General features: G+C 41.9%; 1 protein-coding gene across 1 annotated transcript in view; it reads right to left on the reverse strand.

Annotated features, from left to right (window-relative positions):
* Positions 1-18,912, reverse strand: part of LOC141494001 (rap guanine nucleotide exchange factor 5-like) — a 163,278-nt gene that overhangs the window by 83,032 nt on the left and 61,334 nt on the right. Inside the window, exon 6 of the mRNA XM_074195202.1 lies at positions 10,082-10,148. Within this exon, the coding sequence (XP_074051303.1) occupies positions 10,082-10,148 (67 nt within the window). The remainder of the gene's footprint in view (positions 1-10,081; positions 10,149-18,912) is intronic.

An 18,912-nucleotide genomic window follows, 5' to 3' on the forward strand; every position in this document is an offset into this window, starting at 1 on the left:
ACGGATCATTAGCAATCATAGATACTCATTTTCTGCATGAACAAAATACTGCTTAGACTTGAGATGCTAAAACATAACTCCAAGTAAATGAAGAATTCACATGATTAGATTTCCCCAAATCAACATGTATCACAGTGACAAGCTGCTTAACTCACTTCTTCAGAGGCAACCAGAAAGGGAGCTCAGAAAACATTGCTGTGTAGGTGAGAAACTGGGTTAGGAAGTGACCTGCCCTGGGTCACCCAGCCTCAACCTGCTAGGAATTCATGATAATACAATCTCTGTTCTAAGCTGGTACCTTGCTCTTTGGTGACAAGTCAAAGCCTGGACACCAATATCATCACAGGTGTTTACTGGAGGTCATGCAACTTCATCCTTCTGAATCTGCTTTCCCATGGACAAAGTAGGAAAGCTTCCTAGCGCCACCTGCTCCAGAAGCTGTGGTGGAGAATCACCACCACCATGATCATGACGAATAAGGAGCTAATACTTACAAAGTTCTCACACAACACCTCATTGGTGGTGTTTGTCCTTCCTTCTCCAAGAAGACCATGACCTCAGGGAGGTGATGCCATGGCAAGCACATGAATTGGATTTGAGTAAGGGGAGCTATGCTAAATCACCAGCCTCCCTTTCTCCTCCAGTGTCATCTGGGTCTAGCGGCCAGATAGGAATCAGGATGACTTGAGGTGGCCCTGGATGCGAGGCAGTCAAGGTGAAGTGACTTGCCAAGGTCACATAGCTAGTAAGTGGCAAGTGTCTGAGGCCAGATTCGAACTGACTCCAAAGTCGGTGCTCTATCCACCGTACCATCTAGCTGCCCCTACCACCTCATTTATCCTCCTGGCAACCCCATGAAGCCCAATAGTATTGTTATAACAGTTTGAATTTTATCACACCCATTTTACAGCTGATGAAACTGAGGCTGAGAGATTGCATGGCTTGCCCAAAGGGAGAAAACATTCTATAAACTGCAAAACACTAAAGAAGTGGGAAATGATATTCTTGTACCAACTAGGGCTTGTCAGCCCACAGAGAAGAGCAGAGGAAGCCAAAGGCACTAAATTTTCTGTAGAGAAGGTGCAACTCCACCCCCTGGCATCAGAAAAAGTCCTTTTTTTTCCCTTTCTCATGGCTTTTCAGGCCAAGGGACTAGGTTCTGGAGACACAACCCCACCTGGAGAAAAGGCTTATTGACATCACCCTGGCCAGTCCAGAGGGGCAAATGTCTCCTTGGTTTCTGAACAACGGTGACTCACATTGAATTAATCATCTGGATGAACAAGCCTCTGAACCATAAAGTAGTCACAGCTTTTTGCAAATTTGGGACCAGAATGTGAAAGAAAAGCTAACCAAAACAAAACTGTCAAGTCAAGAAATCTGGATCCAGGGGTGGCTAGGTGGCATAGTGGATAAAGCACCAGCCCTGGAGTCAGGAGTACCTGGGTTCAAATCCGGTCTCAGACACTTAATAATTACCTAGCTATGTGGCCTTGGGCAAGCCACTTCACCCCGTTTGCCTTGCAAAAAAAACCCTAAAAAAAAAGAAATCTGGATCCAACTGCGGGCTTAAATTAGAAAAATTGAAATTGTCCAGAGCCCAGGGATTGATGCTCCTTTCTACATTCCTGCCTCAACTTTCTGACAAAAGAGAAGAGGTTGTTTTGGTTTTTTCTCTCAAAATATAGACATTAAGTTTACTGAAGAGAAAAAATTCTGGCTGAGGCAGCTAGAGGGTGCCAGAGTGCATAGAGTTCTGGATCCGCTCATGTGGTCCAAACACAATCTCAGCCATGACTTGTGTGATCTTGGGTTAGTCCCTTGACCTCTGTCTGCACCAGTTTCTTCAACTGTAAAATAAAGACAATAGCACCTCTCTGACAGGGTAGTTATGAGGATCAAATGAGATCATATTGGTAAATTGCTCGCTAGCACAGGTTGGACCCTTAAATGAATGCTCCCCTCCTTCCTCCCCTTCCTTGCCCTCCCACCCTGGGGGCATTAATGGATTGCAAGTTTAGGAAGACTCACCAGTAAGACATGGCAGCTGATAAAATTCAATGCCATCACAGGCTGCATTAACCACCCTTGGAGTATCCTCTTAAGGAATCTGAACCAAAGGATAATTTGGCTTGCTCCCCCCCAGTTCCCCAGGGAGGGGCTCTAAGCAAGACCACCTGAAACAGGGTTCAGGGTCTGTACATTCAAATTGCATGTGAAGCTTCTACTTTCCTCATGATACTTTAGTAGACGGGATGGGGAGGACAAATAAGTAAAAGATATGGCCTAGCTCTAAGGAAATGTGTGATCTAATCAGGAGAAAGGGGGTACAAATCAAAATGGTGAGAATCAAAGACAAAAACTGTTCAAAGCAATGGAAGACGGTACCATAAGGTTTGTGTAGACTATAATTGCCCTGGGAATGGATAGCATCATATTGGAAGAAGTACTCAATGAAGAGTCAAGAGACCCCCTCCCCCATGAGGAGTCAGGAGAGGCTCCCTCCACAATGATGAGAAGTCAGGAGACTCTTGAAAGAATCCAAACCCTCTTCAGGTAGGGATCATCACAGAAGCATCACTAGAAAAAGTGGAATAAATAGGATTTCAACTGAGATAGATAGAATCCACAGAGGAAGAAGAGGGGTGAGGATGAGGAAATGATTTCAGCTTCAGCCTAGCTTACCGACTACAATGAAATTAATTTCCATATTTTGAATGACAGTTCAATGAGAAGTACCTATAACTCTTAGCTATATTTTTCTTTTAAAAAATGTTTTTCACCAAGGCAAGTTTCTGTGCCAAAAATCTTCCACAAGTCACATGATTTAATTGTTATTGGACTAAGAGAGAGGCAGTGGAGTTTAATGGATGGAGAGCTGGCTTCAAAGCCAAGAAGATATGGGCTCTAGTTCTGCCCCTGGGCAACTCACCTACCTCCTTATTTACTCAGTTTCCTCATCTGAATAATGAAGAGACTGGATTCAGAGATCTCCAGGGTCCCTTCCAAATCTATAGCTCTGAGCCTAGAGATATCACACAGATACTTAAAACAGTACCATGGAGAGGTTGCAGAGGACCATGAAAAGAGAGCCAAATTTGGAGTCAGCAGAGTTGAATTTGAGTCCTCTCTCTGACAAGACCTGGTGGTCAGGGAGTTATCCCTGAAGGTTAAAGAGATTTATTCTTCTCATCTGGGGACAATTTCTCAAAATAGCAACTCAAAATAGGAACTGTTGTGAGAATCAAGAGATCACAAGATGCCATTGAATCCAACCTCTTACTTCTAGTGAAGGAAACTGAGGCCTAAAGAGATGAAGGGTTGACCCCACATTATTCACTTTCCAGACAGTATGGAGGAGAAGCAGAATTTGAACCCAAGACCTCTAACTCAAAATATGGGCTGTTTTCTCCTGTGCCAAGCAGCTTCCATGTTTTGAGAACGGAATGCATAATTTATTTTTGTGTGAGTCATTCATACAGTTCTGTATTTGTTTGCATAATGAATGCTGTGCTTTGTAAACCTTGAAGCTCCATGTAAATGTCAGCTCCCATTATGGTGAATCCTCGTCCTTCCTTTGGGTTCTGCTGCAATGCGCCCCAGAGATGCTTGGGCTTGGGTAGGAACCAAAAGAAACTTCATCCTTGGGGCCATTTGACTCCATTGTCTTCGGAACAGATTTCAAGTCAGAGGTCTAGGGTTCAAACCTGTTTCTCCTCCTCACTATCTGGATAACCTGGATCCAACCACCTTCCTCTCTTTGGGTCTCAGTTTCCTTCCCTACAAATAGGAGGTTGGATGCAATGGCATCTCATGCCTCTAGACCTTCACAACAGCCCTGGGACATCAATACAAGGCACTATTGTCCCTACTTTGAGAAATTGTCCCCAGATGAGAAGAATAAATCTCTTTAACCTTCAGGGACTACTCCCTGGCCACACAGGTTGTGTCAGAGGGAGGATTCGAACTTGGCTCTGTAGTATCACTTCAGTAGATCAGCACCTACTCAGTAGCTTAGGTACCCTGTTTCCTGAAGGCAATTAGAGGTTAAGTGACTTACCCAAGGTGATGCCCAGACCAATATGAGTCATCATCAGGGCTCAAACCCATGTCTTTTTGACCCCCCCCCCAAATTGGCAAGCTCTCTCAGTTCAGGGCAATTATGAGGATAAAGTCATATAAAATATCTTAGAACTCTAAAAACAATATGTATAAATGATATCTGTCATGAACAAAGAATGAGTATGGCAAGAATTCCAGTAGGATCAAAGCTGCTGTCTCCCTATTCCATCCTGGTCCCCACCCAAATCAAAGGATAACCCCAGGGGCCTTAAAAGCTGCCCAGACTGCAAAGAAAGGGTGGGTCTTGGAGTTCCCCTCCAACAGACCTGCTACAGAGCAATTGCTCTCCTCCCAGATGCTCTGCAAAAGAAAGAGGCAAAAGGTCAAGCATCCCCTGGGAGAAGAGTTCATAGTCTTTCCCCAGAAAGAGACAAGTCCACTCAGGTCAGCATCCTCTTCCCTGCAGGTAAGAAAGGGGCAGGTAGTCAGGAAGGGAGGCAAGCTGAAACAAGGGTTCGCTTCCTTTATTCTATTCCTTTATTTGAAGTCTAGTTTAACTCATTACCGGTTGGGAGGCCTCCAGGTGACCCAAAGGGTTCCTCAGAAAGGATGGCATCTTCCACAAGTCTGCCATCCAATAAACAGAATGATCTTCAAGGCCCTTCTGCCACATTCAGGGAAAGTCTATACTGGGGTTCTGGTATTCCAATTCTAGAGGTTCTCCCCCCCCTCAAAAAATCATTTCTATTCTTGATGGTTTCTCCTTCCCCCAACTCACATAAGCCTGGCACCAATCCAGATCTGCCTACTCCCTGCAGATGGTCAAAAAAGAAATCTAGATGTGCTCGGAGGAGAGAAAATCTTGAAAAGTCTAAGATAGAAAAGTGTTGCAGCAAATAGAAGCCCATCTTGTGACGCCCATTGCAAGGGTAGGAATAGAAGTGAGGGGGATGGACTCATGTGTTCGGCCCTAAATTCCATGAGCAAGAGTAAGGGGAAGAACTGGAGCACCCCCAGTAATTGTTTGAGCTTCATAGGTGTCCAACCTTTTAGCTTTTCTGGGAGCCATCACCCCACAAAACCTTGTTAAGGGCCACAGATAGATAATATTTATTTATGACTACAATGTAATCCATATTAACAATGAGTATTACAATGATAAAATGTAGTAATGTCACATGAAAGGACTTTGAGGGCTGCATGAGGCTTGTGGGGCAAAAGAGGACCTGGAGAAAAATTATCTGTCCTTAGTGAACATCTAATCATAAAAGATATCATTCCAAAATTCTGAATGAGATTAAGAGAGTCCACTAAGGTCCGGATGAGGCCTGGATTCTAAGTCATATTGATCATGTCCCAAGTAATGGGCCTAGTCCCAACATTCTAATCTGCTCTATGTCAGATGAGGCCGAAAGATAGCCCTTTCTAAAACCCAGAATTCAAGACGGGGACTACTGCCCCTGCTTCTGCCCAAGGCCTCTCTATTGTACCTGACCTTGCCCAATGTCTTTTTGTCTTCTGATTGCCTCTTAGGTCTGCTTAGTGCTATCTTTGTCCTTAAATTGTGAGGAATATGGGGGTGGTTGGGTTCTACAAGAATGTGAAAGGAGAATTGTTAGTTTACATTACAAAGACTGGAGTCTGCCTATATGGTTGCTTATGGGCAGTTAAGACAAAAGATTTAGCCTCAATCTCATCAAAAGCCTAGTTCTAAGTTAACCTAGGGTCTTTGACCTTCTCCTTTACCATGCTCAAGGAGGAGGTATGGGGATTAATGTATCAATTAGATTGTACCCCCAAGCCAATGATTGGCATGAAGGGGCAGGAACAAAGCCTTTCAAACTGCCTAAAAGACCTAACTTTGGGGGATTCCCCGTCCCTCTCCCACCTTGAGAGATGTGTGCCACTAAGATATCTTAACAAAAAAAAATTTAATCACTCTGGACTAAGTATTGAGGAAGCATTCATAACAATTTGAAGACCAGGGTCTGCCTAGAGACTTAAATACTTGAACAAAGAACCTGGGGTTCTCTTTGATATCCAAAACTCCCCTAACTAGCATATTTATAACAAAGTTCTGTCCCTTCTAACTATCCTTTGGTAGCATCATCCAGATTCTTGGGAGCAACTTCTGACATCCAGAATCACCTTAAAAGAACATTTTCTTTTTGATTTTACTTTCTTTTTCTCTGCCTTATATAAATGAGCATGTACCAGTTTCTCTTTATTAGAGTATGTCTCAACTCTCAGTCTGCTGTGCCTTCATAGCACTCAATAGAATGCCTGCTTGCCCGGCAGAGAACCCACATCTCTTGAACTCTTTCTCAGACAACCTTATACTGAACCCAAACAATATAATGTGGAAAGACTACAGTGCCTGAATTCCATTATTAACTCTGTGACCTTGGGCAAATTCACTTCATTTCTTGGAAATTCGAGTTTTCACTTTTGCAAAATGGCTGTGTTGGGAGGGTAGCGGTGTGGATCTAAATTATTGTTAAACCTCCTGAGTTCCAATGGCCCCTCTGATATTTGCTTTTTGTGTGAGCACAGAGCAGCCAGTTAGCATCTTTGATATAGGACTCAAATGAGGCTGATGGTACCTCTAATATTCACTCCACAGAGTTACTGAAACTCAACTGAGAGAGGGTCAAGTAGACCTTAGCTAACTTTAAATTTCCATGTAAATTATCACTATCACCATCTATCTGTCCTCTACTCTTTTGGGTTGTGATGTTGGAGAATCCCTGGACAGAAAGGAGATCAAATCTACCAATGCTTCAAGTAATTAATCCACTGGAAAGTCAAATACTTTGGCCACATACTGAAAAAGTGAGACTCACTGGAAAAGACCCTGATGTTGGGAAAGATGGAAGGCAAAAGGAAAAGAGGAATGGCATAGAAACAGTGTGTGTTTGGAGGATAGAAGACCTTGGCACACTGAGGTCCATGGGATCAGAAAGAGGTGGGCAACAACAACCACCATCATCATCCACTACTCTAACCACTGGGAAACCTAGTCAGGGGAGTGCAGTAAATAGTCCTCTGGAACTGAAATCAGGAAAATCTGAAATCAAATTCAGCCTCAGACACTTTTTAATTATATGACAGACATGTTCCCCATTTGCCTCAATTCCTCATCTATAAAATGGGGACACACTGGAGAAGGAAATAGCAAACCACTCCAGTATCTTTGTCAAGAAAACCCCACATGAAGGGTTGAACTGAACAACTCAAAAACAATAGCAATAGCAAAAACATCTATCCTCAATCCTTGGTTAAAAAAAAAACCTCCTTCATGAAAGTGAGCTTCCAAGAAACTTGAGTCCAAACAGCTCAAACTAAAGAGCTGAGCCACAGATACTGAGTTCCCTATTCTTCATTTTAATTACAACTATTCACCAACATAAGGAAGGAAAATTACAGACCCTGCAATGGTCTGTTATGTATAGATATAGATATAGATATATTGCTATATCTATATCTATATGTAAAATAACAGATCCTGGAATGGATGAAGGAGCTCACAATCCATTTGTGGAGGAAATCTTTATTGGCAAATATCTGGGATGTTGTTTTCATTCTCAGTGGGTTATAAACTCCATGAAGGTAAAAAATATTCAATTTTTGTCTTTGTATGTCCAGCAAACCCAAGAGCATGATATATAGTTGGATATCTTAAGCTGGATACAATGAAGTCCATAGGAAGGCAATGGCATGAAAAACTGAAGGAAATGGGAAAGAAATCTCATCCAGATGTGCTATTGAATTCAGGGTTGAACAAAGGAAGTGGCCCCAGGCTTGGATGCTCTGGAAAAGATGTCAGAGACAGGAAAAAGTAAAGAAAGACTGACAACCTGGGAACATTCTGAGAATAGCCAGTGCCTTCCTCAGTACAGCTAGCTGCCAGATTAGAAGTTCCCTCCACAGATGAGGATTAAGAAATGATCTCAAACTTCCAGTGACCAAGAGTGTTGCCTTGGATGCCAGGAAGCAGCATGTCCCAGCTCACAGAGCCGTCTTGTGTCAGATTTAGGTCCTAAAACTGGGCAGTCCTGACTCCAAGACCTCCCTCTCTCCATGGGACTGTGACCTTTAAATGCCAGCTGGGGTCATTCCTACCATGTGTATGACTCGCTTATTTGTGATGTTTTCCTCCTTAATCCTTGTCTTTGTGATTGCCCCCAGCAACCTCTGTCCTTTTAAAGTTCGGGTCACAATCATGGAGTACTCACTGTTGGAGAGACTTCATTCTATTTCATTCAGCCCAGGATAAATTCAGGGGATGCCCTGCTAACTCCCTTTAGTGTCATGCCCATTCTGCTTCCCACTCATTCTACCTTGAAGAGCCCTATAACAAAGTAAACAAGGTAGCACAGTGGATAGAGCCGAGGGTCTGAAATCAAAAGGACTTATCTTCCTGAATTTAAATCTGACTTCAGACTTATTTGCTGTGTGACCCTGGGCAAGTCCTTTACCTCAGTTGCATCATCTGTAAAATGAGTTGGAAAAGACAAACCACTATAGTATCTTTGCCAAATGGGATCACAAAGAATCAGTCATGACTGAAAAACAAAGTAATCATTCTACAATTATATAACCAAAGGCAAGACCCAAGCCAAATTCCTGAGAAGATTCTCCAAGCAAGTATTTTTGAAAAGCACTTTTTTTTCATATGGAGAATTCCTCACTTATTTCTCTGCTGAAAATCTCTCTTTAATATAAACATAAATAGGATCAAAGAATATGGTCTCCTGGATTTAGAGTGACAGAGACCTCAGAAACAACCCAATCCAACTTTTATTCGATAAGCAGAAAAACCATCACACAAATAGTAATTAGCAAAAGTAGGACTTAGCAGTTATAGAGAAGGAAACTGAAGCCCCAACAGGAGAAACTGGTCCAAGTTCACATGCTCTTTGAGGGAAAGAGCCAAAATTTGACCCTCGACCTGATAATCAATGTCCAGTACACCCATAGGGGTCCAGACGTAACCAAAATAGAAAACTCAACGTGTCAGATTTACCTCTACGACTCTTTGGACAGAAGCAATAGACCACTGGCTGGAGATTCGAGGGTAGTATGAGCTGGGTGAGTAGGTCCAGAGGCTTGCTACACTGCCCTAGTCAGTCTTCCCCAGTCCCCTAATTTCTGTAAGTTGAAATGCATTGAATTCTTTATTGGCAGATATCTAGGATGCTGTTATCCTTCTTAGTGGGTTATAAACTCCACAAAGGTAAAAATTATCTAATTGTTGTCTTTGTATGTCTGGAAAATCCAAGAACATGAGCCTAGATTAATTCTCATACAAATCTATAATTGATTCTCTTCTGATGCTTCTAGACTCAAATTGTTTGAAGCCACTCCCTTCTTTGAGTTACTGCCTCTATTTCCAAATCCATCTGAAGGAAATGTTGTCTCCTCCCTCAAGTATGCCCTGAATTCTTTGTAACGGAATGACTTTCAAACAGCTGAAGATGATGCCATAGTGGGCAAGCAGCTCCACAGTCAGATGCCATAGTGAATATGGTGGGGGAGAAGGGAAAATCCCCTTTCTTTACCTTGGTATTCTCTGCTAAGTTCAAGGTCACAATTTATATAGCTTGAACTCTCTGGAACTAACTTAGCTTTTTCCACTAATTGTAGAGTCACCCAGAGACATGGCCAATATTTTCCAAACCAATGGCCAGGCTCCCTTCCTAATTCAATCACAGAGAAATTTGCTCACATTTCCTAAAACCATCACTAGACATGAAGGCATCTTTATGGTTAATTAAATGCTTCTCTATTGGCCCCTTACTTTCCGTGATTAGAGAAAAGGCCGCCTAGGGCTGAGGAGTTGGCCAGAAATCATCTGCCATCCACTAGTACAAAGTGTTTGCCACCCTGGATGGCAAGTTGAGTGAACTGAATTGAATCCCAGATCCCATCTAACTCTAATGATGAGGACAAAGTAAAAGAACAAATTCAAAAATAATTATAATCAAGATCCAAAGTTAAGCACATTTAATAACCTTACCGCAGATGTGAGGCGGACAAGAAGTTCATCACTGGTTTCTTCTGTGTCTTCAATTTTCTGATGGGGCCTGGAAAATAAATATCTAATTACTTTTTAGATGTTTTTTTCAGCTTGGCTGCATTATTCATATTATGTAGAAAATCGGGGGCAAAGAGCAACCTTTCACTATGCCATCACAAATCCTTTATGTAATCACAAAACTCCTGGGTGATTCTAATCCCACACTGGTCTAACTATTCTCCTGAAATCAATAAGCATGATGCTAAATTCAATTAATTATAAGTAAAAGAATTGTTCTCCAAATATTGCCCAAGGATGACACTGATATATAAGGTTTGGGTCCAGATGGCAGAACTAGGAACAATGAGTGGCAGTGACTTAGAGGTAAATTTTAGCTGAGGATGAGAATGGAGAGAATACTCTTCTTGGGCAGGTTTTAGAGTGTATTCTTGGTCAGGTATGAGTTAGAATAGACAGTCTCTCATGTTCCTTCCAACACAAATTCTATGATGAGAAAAATTTTCCAGGTAGTTGAGGCAATCCCAAAGTGGGATGGGCTACCTCTGGAGGTAATGGGCTCTCCCTCAATGAAGGGCTCCCCTTAAAAGCTGAATGATGACTCATAGCATTGTTTGTGTTAAGTGTTGGTTAGACCAGAGGGTTGGTGATTTGGGGGTAAGGATTAAAAAGCAACAAACCTTTCTAACAATCAATAGACTTCAAGGATGGAATTGACTATCATGGTAAGGGAATGGCTGTCCATCTTTGGAGGTCTTCCATCAGAGGTTGGTTTGGCATTTGAGAGACATTGATATAGAGGGAATTCTTGTCCAGGTGCAAGCTAAAGGAGATGGGCTCTGAAGTCACTTCCAACTTAGATTCTCCATACCAAAAACATCAATACAAACAAGATGGCACTATTTTAAGAGGATGGGTGGACTGGGTGGTGGGAGGACCTTGGCAGCTGCCCATTCACCAAAAGCATCCTCACTATTTCATACTTGACAAGTGGTCATCCAGTTAGAGTGGGAACCTCTTGGGGCAACCCTCTCTATGTTGAAACAAGTCCAATTGATAGGAAGCTATTCCCAACATTCAGCCTCAGTTGCCTTCTTTGTAATTTTCCCCTTTGCTCCTGGTCCTAGCCTTTAGAGTCAAAAAGAAAAAAAACCTCTTCTACATGATGGCTGTTAGCACACTTGAAGACCGTTCTCATGTCCCAGAACTGTCTCTTCTTTAGGCTAAACATACCCAGGTCTCTCTACTGATTCTCATCTGATACACATTCCAAACCCTTCAATATCCTGAAAAATACCCTCAGGACATCTCGAGCTCATCAGTTGGGGGTAGAATTTGTCACTTGTACTAAATCAAATATAGAGACTATTTGGATGATTGATGAAGATGTCTTTGTCATAAATCTTAGGCCTGGAACATTTCGACCGCCTTTCTTAAGCATCCACCATATGCTTAGCCCAGTTCTCAGACCCCTGACATAGAAGGACATATGGTCCTGTCCTTCAAGAGTGTTCATCCTCACTGGCGATAACAGCTGGTGATGCTATAGCTCCTTAATATTTACCAAGCACTTCATGTAATTATTTCATCGAAAGCTCACAACTCCAGAAGGCAGGTCCTAGCATTACCTCCATTGTGAAGAGCCGAAAACTGAGATTGGAAAAGGGTAAATGATTGACCCAGGATCATTCAGCTAATAAGCATGAGAAGAGGTAGTCATTTTAGGGAGGAAATGCCTCTGAATCTGGAGGGCTAGAGAAGAGGCAAGAGGGGATTGGAGACAGAGGAAGGAGCTTGATCCAAAGATACTTCATCTCAACAAATAATGATTGTGTTCACCAAAGACAGATCCATTAGATCCAGAGCTGAGCCAATCTAGCCCCCTCATTTTGCAGCAGAACTGCTTCCCCAAGAGGGGTTACATATGCACAAGGCCACAGAGAGGATCCCAGAGCTCCAGGGGGTTTGAACCCTGGAGGGCATCTCATCCAACCCTCCCATTTTACACATGGAGAGACTGAGATCCAAAGGATTTGTGACTTGTCCAAGGTCACAGAGAGGATCATGGATCCTGAGATATGGGACTTCAGAGGCCATCTAGTTTTCCATTGGGATTAGGGAAACTGAGGCCCATAGAGTTGGAATGACATGTGCATAGTCACTCAGAGAATCAGGAAGGTTTTTACCATAGATGAGGAAGCACAAAGTTTGGGTAGGTAAGGTGGGACCAAGTACCTGACAAATATGAGCATCCACAAGCCCTTGATCCCATACTTCATTGTGGATTTCTGAATAAACAAGAGACATAAGAGAATAGTATTTAAGAGGGGGAAGTCACCCAATATTTTAGCTTGTAAGGAAATCTTGAGGTTCCTAAATCTGAGGAAGGATGGGAGAGAGGAGAGATGAGAGAGAATATCCAAATGTCACTTCAGATTAGAAAACTCACTTTAGGATTTTTTTAGATAGTCAAAGTAAGGCCTTGGCCATAGATACTTTCTTGAATCATGAAAATCAGTAGCAAATCTGATTCCATCAAGCAATCCTTTTAAATACAAGCTGTGGAGCCAGGAGGATTCACGGTAATTATACCCCGAAGAAAGCAACTCCAAGATCAGAGCCCCATGATCGATTTCCATTCATAGCTAAGCCCAACAAGCCAAGTCTAGATTTATTCACAGAGGGCAAAGGGCTCCTCCCCAGACTCTGAAACCCTCTAATAGGAACATCTCCAGGAATTAAAATGAAACACCAGCTGATCAATTCTGGCTTTAGGTTCTTGAAATTATATTAAAGTCTTTTTTCTTCCTTTTTTTAAAAAATCACTCACTTTCCACTGGAGTCATTAACTCCAAACCATGGATTTTACAAGATATCCTAACATGCAGGTATGAACTAACACCACTGGCTTCCAATGTGTAATTTAATTACTCACAGTCCAGGGTTTTGAAGAATAATTGACAGGCTGTCTGATAAAGGCAGCAATGAGAACAAAGACCTTAGGATTTTTTTGTGCTGGTGTTGAACTTCAGAAAAGAAATCAGTCTTCTGCAAAACAGAACATTCTCTACAAAAATAATTTGTGGGACCCTGGTGGTATTCACGAAACCCTCCCTGATATTTAGCCAAGCTTTTCTGAATTGGGATTGATATCCCACTGGCATCGATTGCTCTGCAGGACTCCGGACTTGAAGGAGAATCATCATAATTATATCTGATGTTTGTTGAACACTTTGAAAGTTTGTGAAGCAAACCATTTCATTTAAGCCTAACAACCCTGCCAGGGAGGAGGCATCCAAAGGATGAGTATTAACGTCCTTTTTACAGGTAAAAATTCAATCACAGGATTCTAGATGTGGAGTTGAAAGAAACTTTACAAGCCATTCAAGCTAATCATCTCATTTTACTGATAAAGACACTGAGTCAAGGGATGGGAAATAACTTGTCCAAGGTGACATAGTAAGTGGCCAAGGCTTGATTTGAACCCAAGCCCCCAGTTTCCAAACTTATTACCCTTCCACCACCATTGACCTAGTAGTGGAAGGCAAAGCTGAACAAGTGGGACCCCAAGTGGTGGAAGTCAAGGATGTGATGCTGACTCAAGGTGCTTTGGCTGTCCTGGCAGGGAGCAGTGCCTTTTCCCATCTCTCTCCCACCAAGAGATGCCTAATGGCTGAGCTCATAAGCCTGCTGCATTCCGCACTCACGGGATCCCTTGTATACCTCCTATCAGAAATCTGTTTTCAACATCCTGGGGGCAGAACCTTATACAACTGGGGGGGGGGGGTGACCCAAACATCCCTGGAGATGTTGTTGTGGTTTCCCATGGGTGTCACTCAAATCTGGGTTGTCTAGGTGATAAATAGCCCAATTAGTATCTCAATAGAATGAGAGTCTGAGTTTCCTCCCCTTGACCAGCCCACACATGCATGGTGTGCCTTCATGGAAAGCCCTGGAACACATGAGGGGAGACCAAAGAAACAGACCTCACAATTATCCAAGGCATCCAGGACCACCAAAGCAGTGTTACAAGGCAGAAGGCCTGCCTCTACAACGGACTATCTTGGGACCCTAGACAAACCATTTCACCGCTAAGCCCCACTTTCCCTAGCTCCCCAAAATGAGGGACTTTGACAAGATGACCTCTAAAGCAACTAAATTGATGACCCTATGTTCTCCATTGAATCCTCCTGGGATAACATCAACTATCTCCACTCTCCTAGATCTTCTCCCATGTACCTCTTGGGCTGTTTCCTTTTGCTCATGCCCGAACTCCCAACCCACTAAGCTGGACACCCCAAAGACTCTAGGGGTCCTTTTTATCTCCTCTGAACACTCTCTCTCTCTTCCCCATATAAGGCTCTCATTTACTACAATGAGTTCAACTGTCATCTCAAAGTGACAACTCCCAAATCTATTGATTGATTCCTCTCTAACCTTCCTGAACCTTAACCCCACATCTGCCTCTCAAACATTCCCCAATGGCATAACAAACTCAACCTGATAAAGACAAAAATCATTGTTTCCCCTAAAAAATTCTGCTTGGTCCTAAACTAATTTTTCCCCCTGAGTGTTTTAGCCTTATATTAGTCATCCAAATCTGTAACCTTGGAGTCCTCCTGGACTCTCCTCTCTTATTTATCCTCTATAGTCAATAATACTCATAATCATAGGCAATATTTATATAGTACCATTTACTAACCATTTACAATTCTGATCTCATTGGATCCACACCATAGCCCTGGGAGGGTAGTGCTGTTAGTGTTCCCATTTTGCAGGAAAAGAAATTGAGATTAAGTGATTTGTTCAGTCACATAACTAGTGTCTAAGATCAGATTTGAACTCAGATCTTCCTGACTTCAAAGCAGCAGTCTATACCCTGCCAAGTCTCTTTGATTTTATCTACTACTTCTCACATCTTTCTCCTTCTTTCTACTCACATAGCCATCTCCCCCCAAGTCTTTCACCTGGATTATTACAAATAAATCCCTAATTCATCTTATTCTTTCTCAAAGTTTTCCTTGCCAATTCCTCTCAATCCAATTGCCAAAATCATCTTATGAAGACATAGATATTATCACATTATTTGCCTATTCAAAAATCTTCAGTGGCTCCCTACTACCTCCCGTTTTCCAAGCCTTCACCTATGCAGCCACTACTTACCTTTCTTGGCTTAGTTCGCATTCTTTTACTTGTTCTATGTTCCATTCAACTAGCATTTCCTGAACCCAATAATCCATCTCCTAGCTCCTACAGTCACAAGGGTCATCCTCCTTCCCCTTTACTCCCTACTCAGTCCTCTCTAGAATGGGCTCCCTTCTCAGTCAATCTTGTTTCTGAGAATTCTCACCTTCCTTCAAGGCCTAATGAAGTGCCACCTCCTTCATGAAACCTTGCTTGACTCCCCACCCCCATCATTAGTTAGTGTCTTCAATTACCTTATTTTTTGATCTGTGTACATGTTATAACTCCTGGTCAAATGTGAGCCCAGGAAAGAGACTATAAGCTCTTGGAGGGGGTGGGTGTTATTTTTTCTACTAGAGTAGAAGTTTAATACCCTCCCAGGGCTATGGTGTGGATCCAATGAGATCAGAATTGTAAATGGTTAGTAAATGGCACTATATAAATCAAATAAAATCAAGCCAAACCTTTCAGGTATATTTCAGAGCACAGAGGCCCACCCCATGTGGAGGAAAGCACCCCTGAACCCTTATGCTTCCTACTTAATCTCATTCTTTTTTAAATTTTATTTATTTAAGGCAATGGGGTTAAGTGACTTGCCCAAGGTCACACAGCTAGGTAATTATTAAGTGTCTGAGGTCAGATTTGAACTCAGGTCCTCCTGATTCCAGACCCAGTGCTCTATCTACTGCACCACATAGATGCCTACTTAATCCCATTCTTAACTGCATAAATAGACTGTTCTAGACCAGGAAAACTCAAATGGGTAATAGAGATAAGAAAGGCACAATGGATGGTTCCATGGCCAATCCCTTCATCTCCTTCAGCCTCAGATTATTTGTCTGTAAAATGGGAATGATAACACTTGTAATTGACCCTCCTCTCAGAGTCTTGGTGAAGTTCAAATGAGATCACAGGAGCTAAGAACTTTGCAATTTGAAAATACTACATATGCTCTGGAGGGAATAATGACTGAATTGAGGAAAGGGGAAAATTAATCTTGATGTTAAGGAGAAACTTCTTAATAATGAGAGTTGCTGGGGCAACTAGATGGTGCAGTGCATAGAACACTCTGAGGCCAGATCTTTATCCACTATGCAACACTGCCTCTCTCCATTGATATCACTATTCCTATTTTTCAAATGTAAAAAACTGAGGCAGAGAAATGAAGCAATTTTTTCATGGGCATAGTCACATAGCAATTAACCGTCAGCATCACGCCTGAAACCCAGGTCCTCTTGACTTCTAAGTTCATGACTGTTTCTACTATACCATGCTTCATTTCCTAAAGTCCATCTGTTTAATTACCATTCTAGATCAAAGAGATCAATGGTCTGTGCCAGTAAATGCCCAGTCTTAGGTCTGTGTGATTATACAAACAGTCAAATTAATTTCAACACCTTGGGGACAACTATAAGCAAGGTGCTGTCCTAGGGACTGGCGAGTCAAAGGAATACAAGCTTTCGTAAAGGTACTGTCAACTGGACATGGACAGTGTCTATCATCTGAGGAACGCCTTTCATTGAGACTCGTGCCTAGATGAGCTGCAGGGGACTGAGCTCGTGGGCCATAGGAGGTAGCAAATATTCCACATGAAGGGTTGCTCTCTTTGTCATTGCAGGATGAGTTCACAATAGCAAAATCACAGCTCCTCAATATATTGCAGTAAAACTGGATGATGCTGGACAAGGCCCTTCTCCTTTCTCAGCCTCTCTTTCCCTATCTGCAAAATGGGGTTAAGAACCTCTACCTCCAATGATATAGTAGAGGCAAAGCACTTTGCAAACTTCGAAGCATCATATAAATATTATCGATTATGTTCAGCCTTCTCTCTATTGATATTGTTCTATTAAAAGTAAGCCCAGGCTTCTCCATTGCAAATTCTCAGTTACATTTGACCAAAGCATCAGTTTTAAGTTAAAACTCCTAAATTTCATAAACAGACAGGAATAATTTGGGAGAAAGGCTAGCAATCTTAGACTTCCATCTCGAGATGTGATCTGAAGGATTGGAGTTCTCTTCTATGTTTCTTGGAGACTTCTGAACAAAGCATGTTGTTTCACCAATATGGGAATTTGTTAGAATGATTCTACAGAGTCATTATAAGGATTTTTTTCCCTTTTCTTTTTTCTAGTTAGAGAACAGAGATAGGAGGGAAAATAAAGATGCTTAATAATTGAAAATGTAATGACACGTACAAATTTTGAAAACAAAAATAATCTGTCTAATATATAATCATAAATAGTAGCTCATATTTTTGTGACTATCTCATATGATAATGGTGAGTGGGTGTTTCTCCTGACAATATCAAGAAAAAAAGGTTTGCCTATAGTTATAATTTTGAAAGTGAAGGAGATGCCTCAGGTCAGAAATTCAAGGGGAGAGGAACAGAGAGAATGGCCTATCAGACCTCTAGAAATAAAATTTAGCAGTGGATGTCCCCACACAGTCAAAGAATCTGTGTTCCCCAGCTGGTCTCAACTGCCTTTAACCCATTTCCCTTTTTCATCTTCTTTAGTTTTTAAAAACATTTATATCCTCTAAGTCTCAGTTTTCCCACCTATAAAATGGGGACAATTATTCCCAGTTCCTCATGTTATAGAAGTAAAAAAAGTTAAGTAGTTTTCCTGAAGTTACACAGGGAAAAAGTAGGGAAATGGTTTCTATCTTTCACCATCTTTTCCACAGCACCACACGATTACCTCCCAAAAGCATGGTGAGGAGCAAACAAACCAATAAACGGTCACCAAACTCTTGGTAAACCTTAAAATATTTCACAGGAATTGGAGACATTTTTAAAGTGTCTCAGAGATTTCAAAGCATTTATATGCATTTCTAATTTGAGCAACAACAAAATAGTCCTAGGGGAGTGGACCCAATGGATGGTATTATGCCTATTTTACTAATGAGGAAAAGGAACTTCAGAGAAGGGACTGACTTGCCCAAGGTTGCACAGCTATTGTGTCCAAGGCAAAATTTGAGTCTGATCCCTCCTGATTCCGAGTTTAGCATTCTTGTCACCGGGCTAGGATGTTTCTCATTGATAGATGGTGATGATGATGATGATGATGATGATGATGATGATGATGATGATGATGATGATGATGGTGATGGTGATGATGGTGATGATGGTGATGATGATTACTGCCTAGGATTCTGAGAAGAAATTAAGTGACTAGCCCAGAGACATACAGGCAGGGTATGTCAGAAACAAAATGAGCTCTGATTGTGAGGCTGACTCTCTATCCACCATCAAAATGTTGTCTCTTTTAAAGAAGCAACTTTCTAAGATGAATTTGCAGAGTAGGTACATGTCTGCATTGGGAGAGGAAGTTTCTTCATCAGGAACCTCTCTAAAGTTCACAGTCTTGATCAAAAATAGAAATCAGCAGCAGCAACACCACCACCGCCATCATCATCATTATCAACATCATTATCACCACCATCATCATCATCATCATCATCATCATCAATGATAGCTTTCCTTTAGTCATTGATTTTAAGTCAGGAGAAGATTTTGTTAAAAATTAGTGGCAGTCGGGGGCAGCTAGGTGGCTCAGTGGATAGAGCACTGGCTTTGGAGTCAGGAGTACCTGAGTTCAAATCTGGCCTTAGACACTTAATAATTACCT

This window comes from Macrotis lagotis, chromosome 7 (assembly GCF_037893015.1).
Source record: "Macrotis lagotis isolate mMagLag1 chromosome 7, bilby.v1.9.chrom.fasta, whole genome shotgun sequence".
Taxonomy (NCBI): Eukaryota; Metazoa; Chordata; class Mammalia; order Peramelemorphia; family Peramelidae; genus Macrotis; species Macrotis lagotis.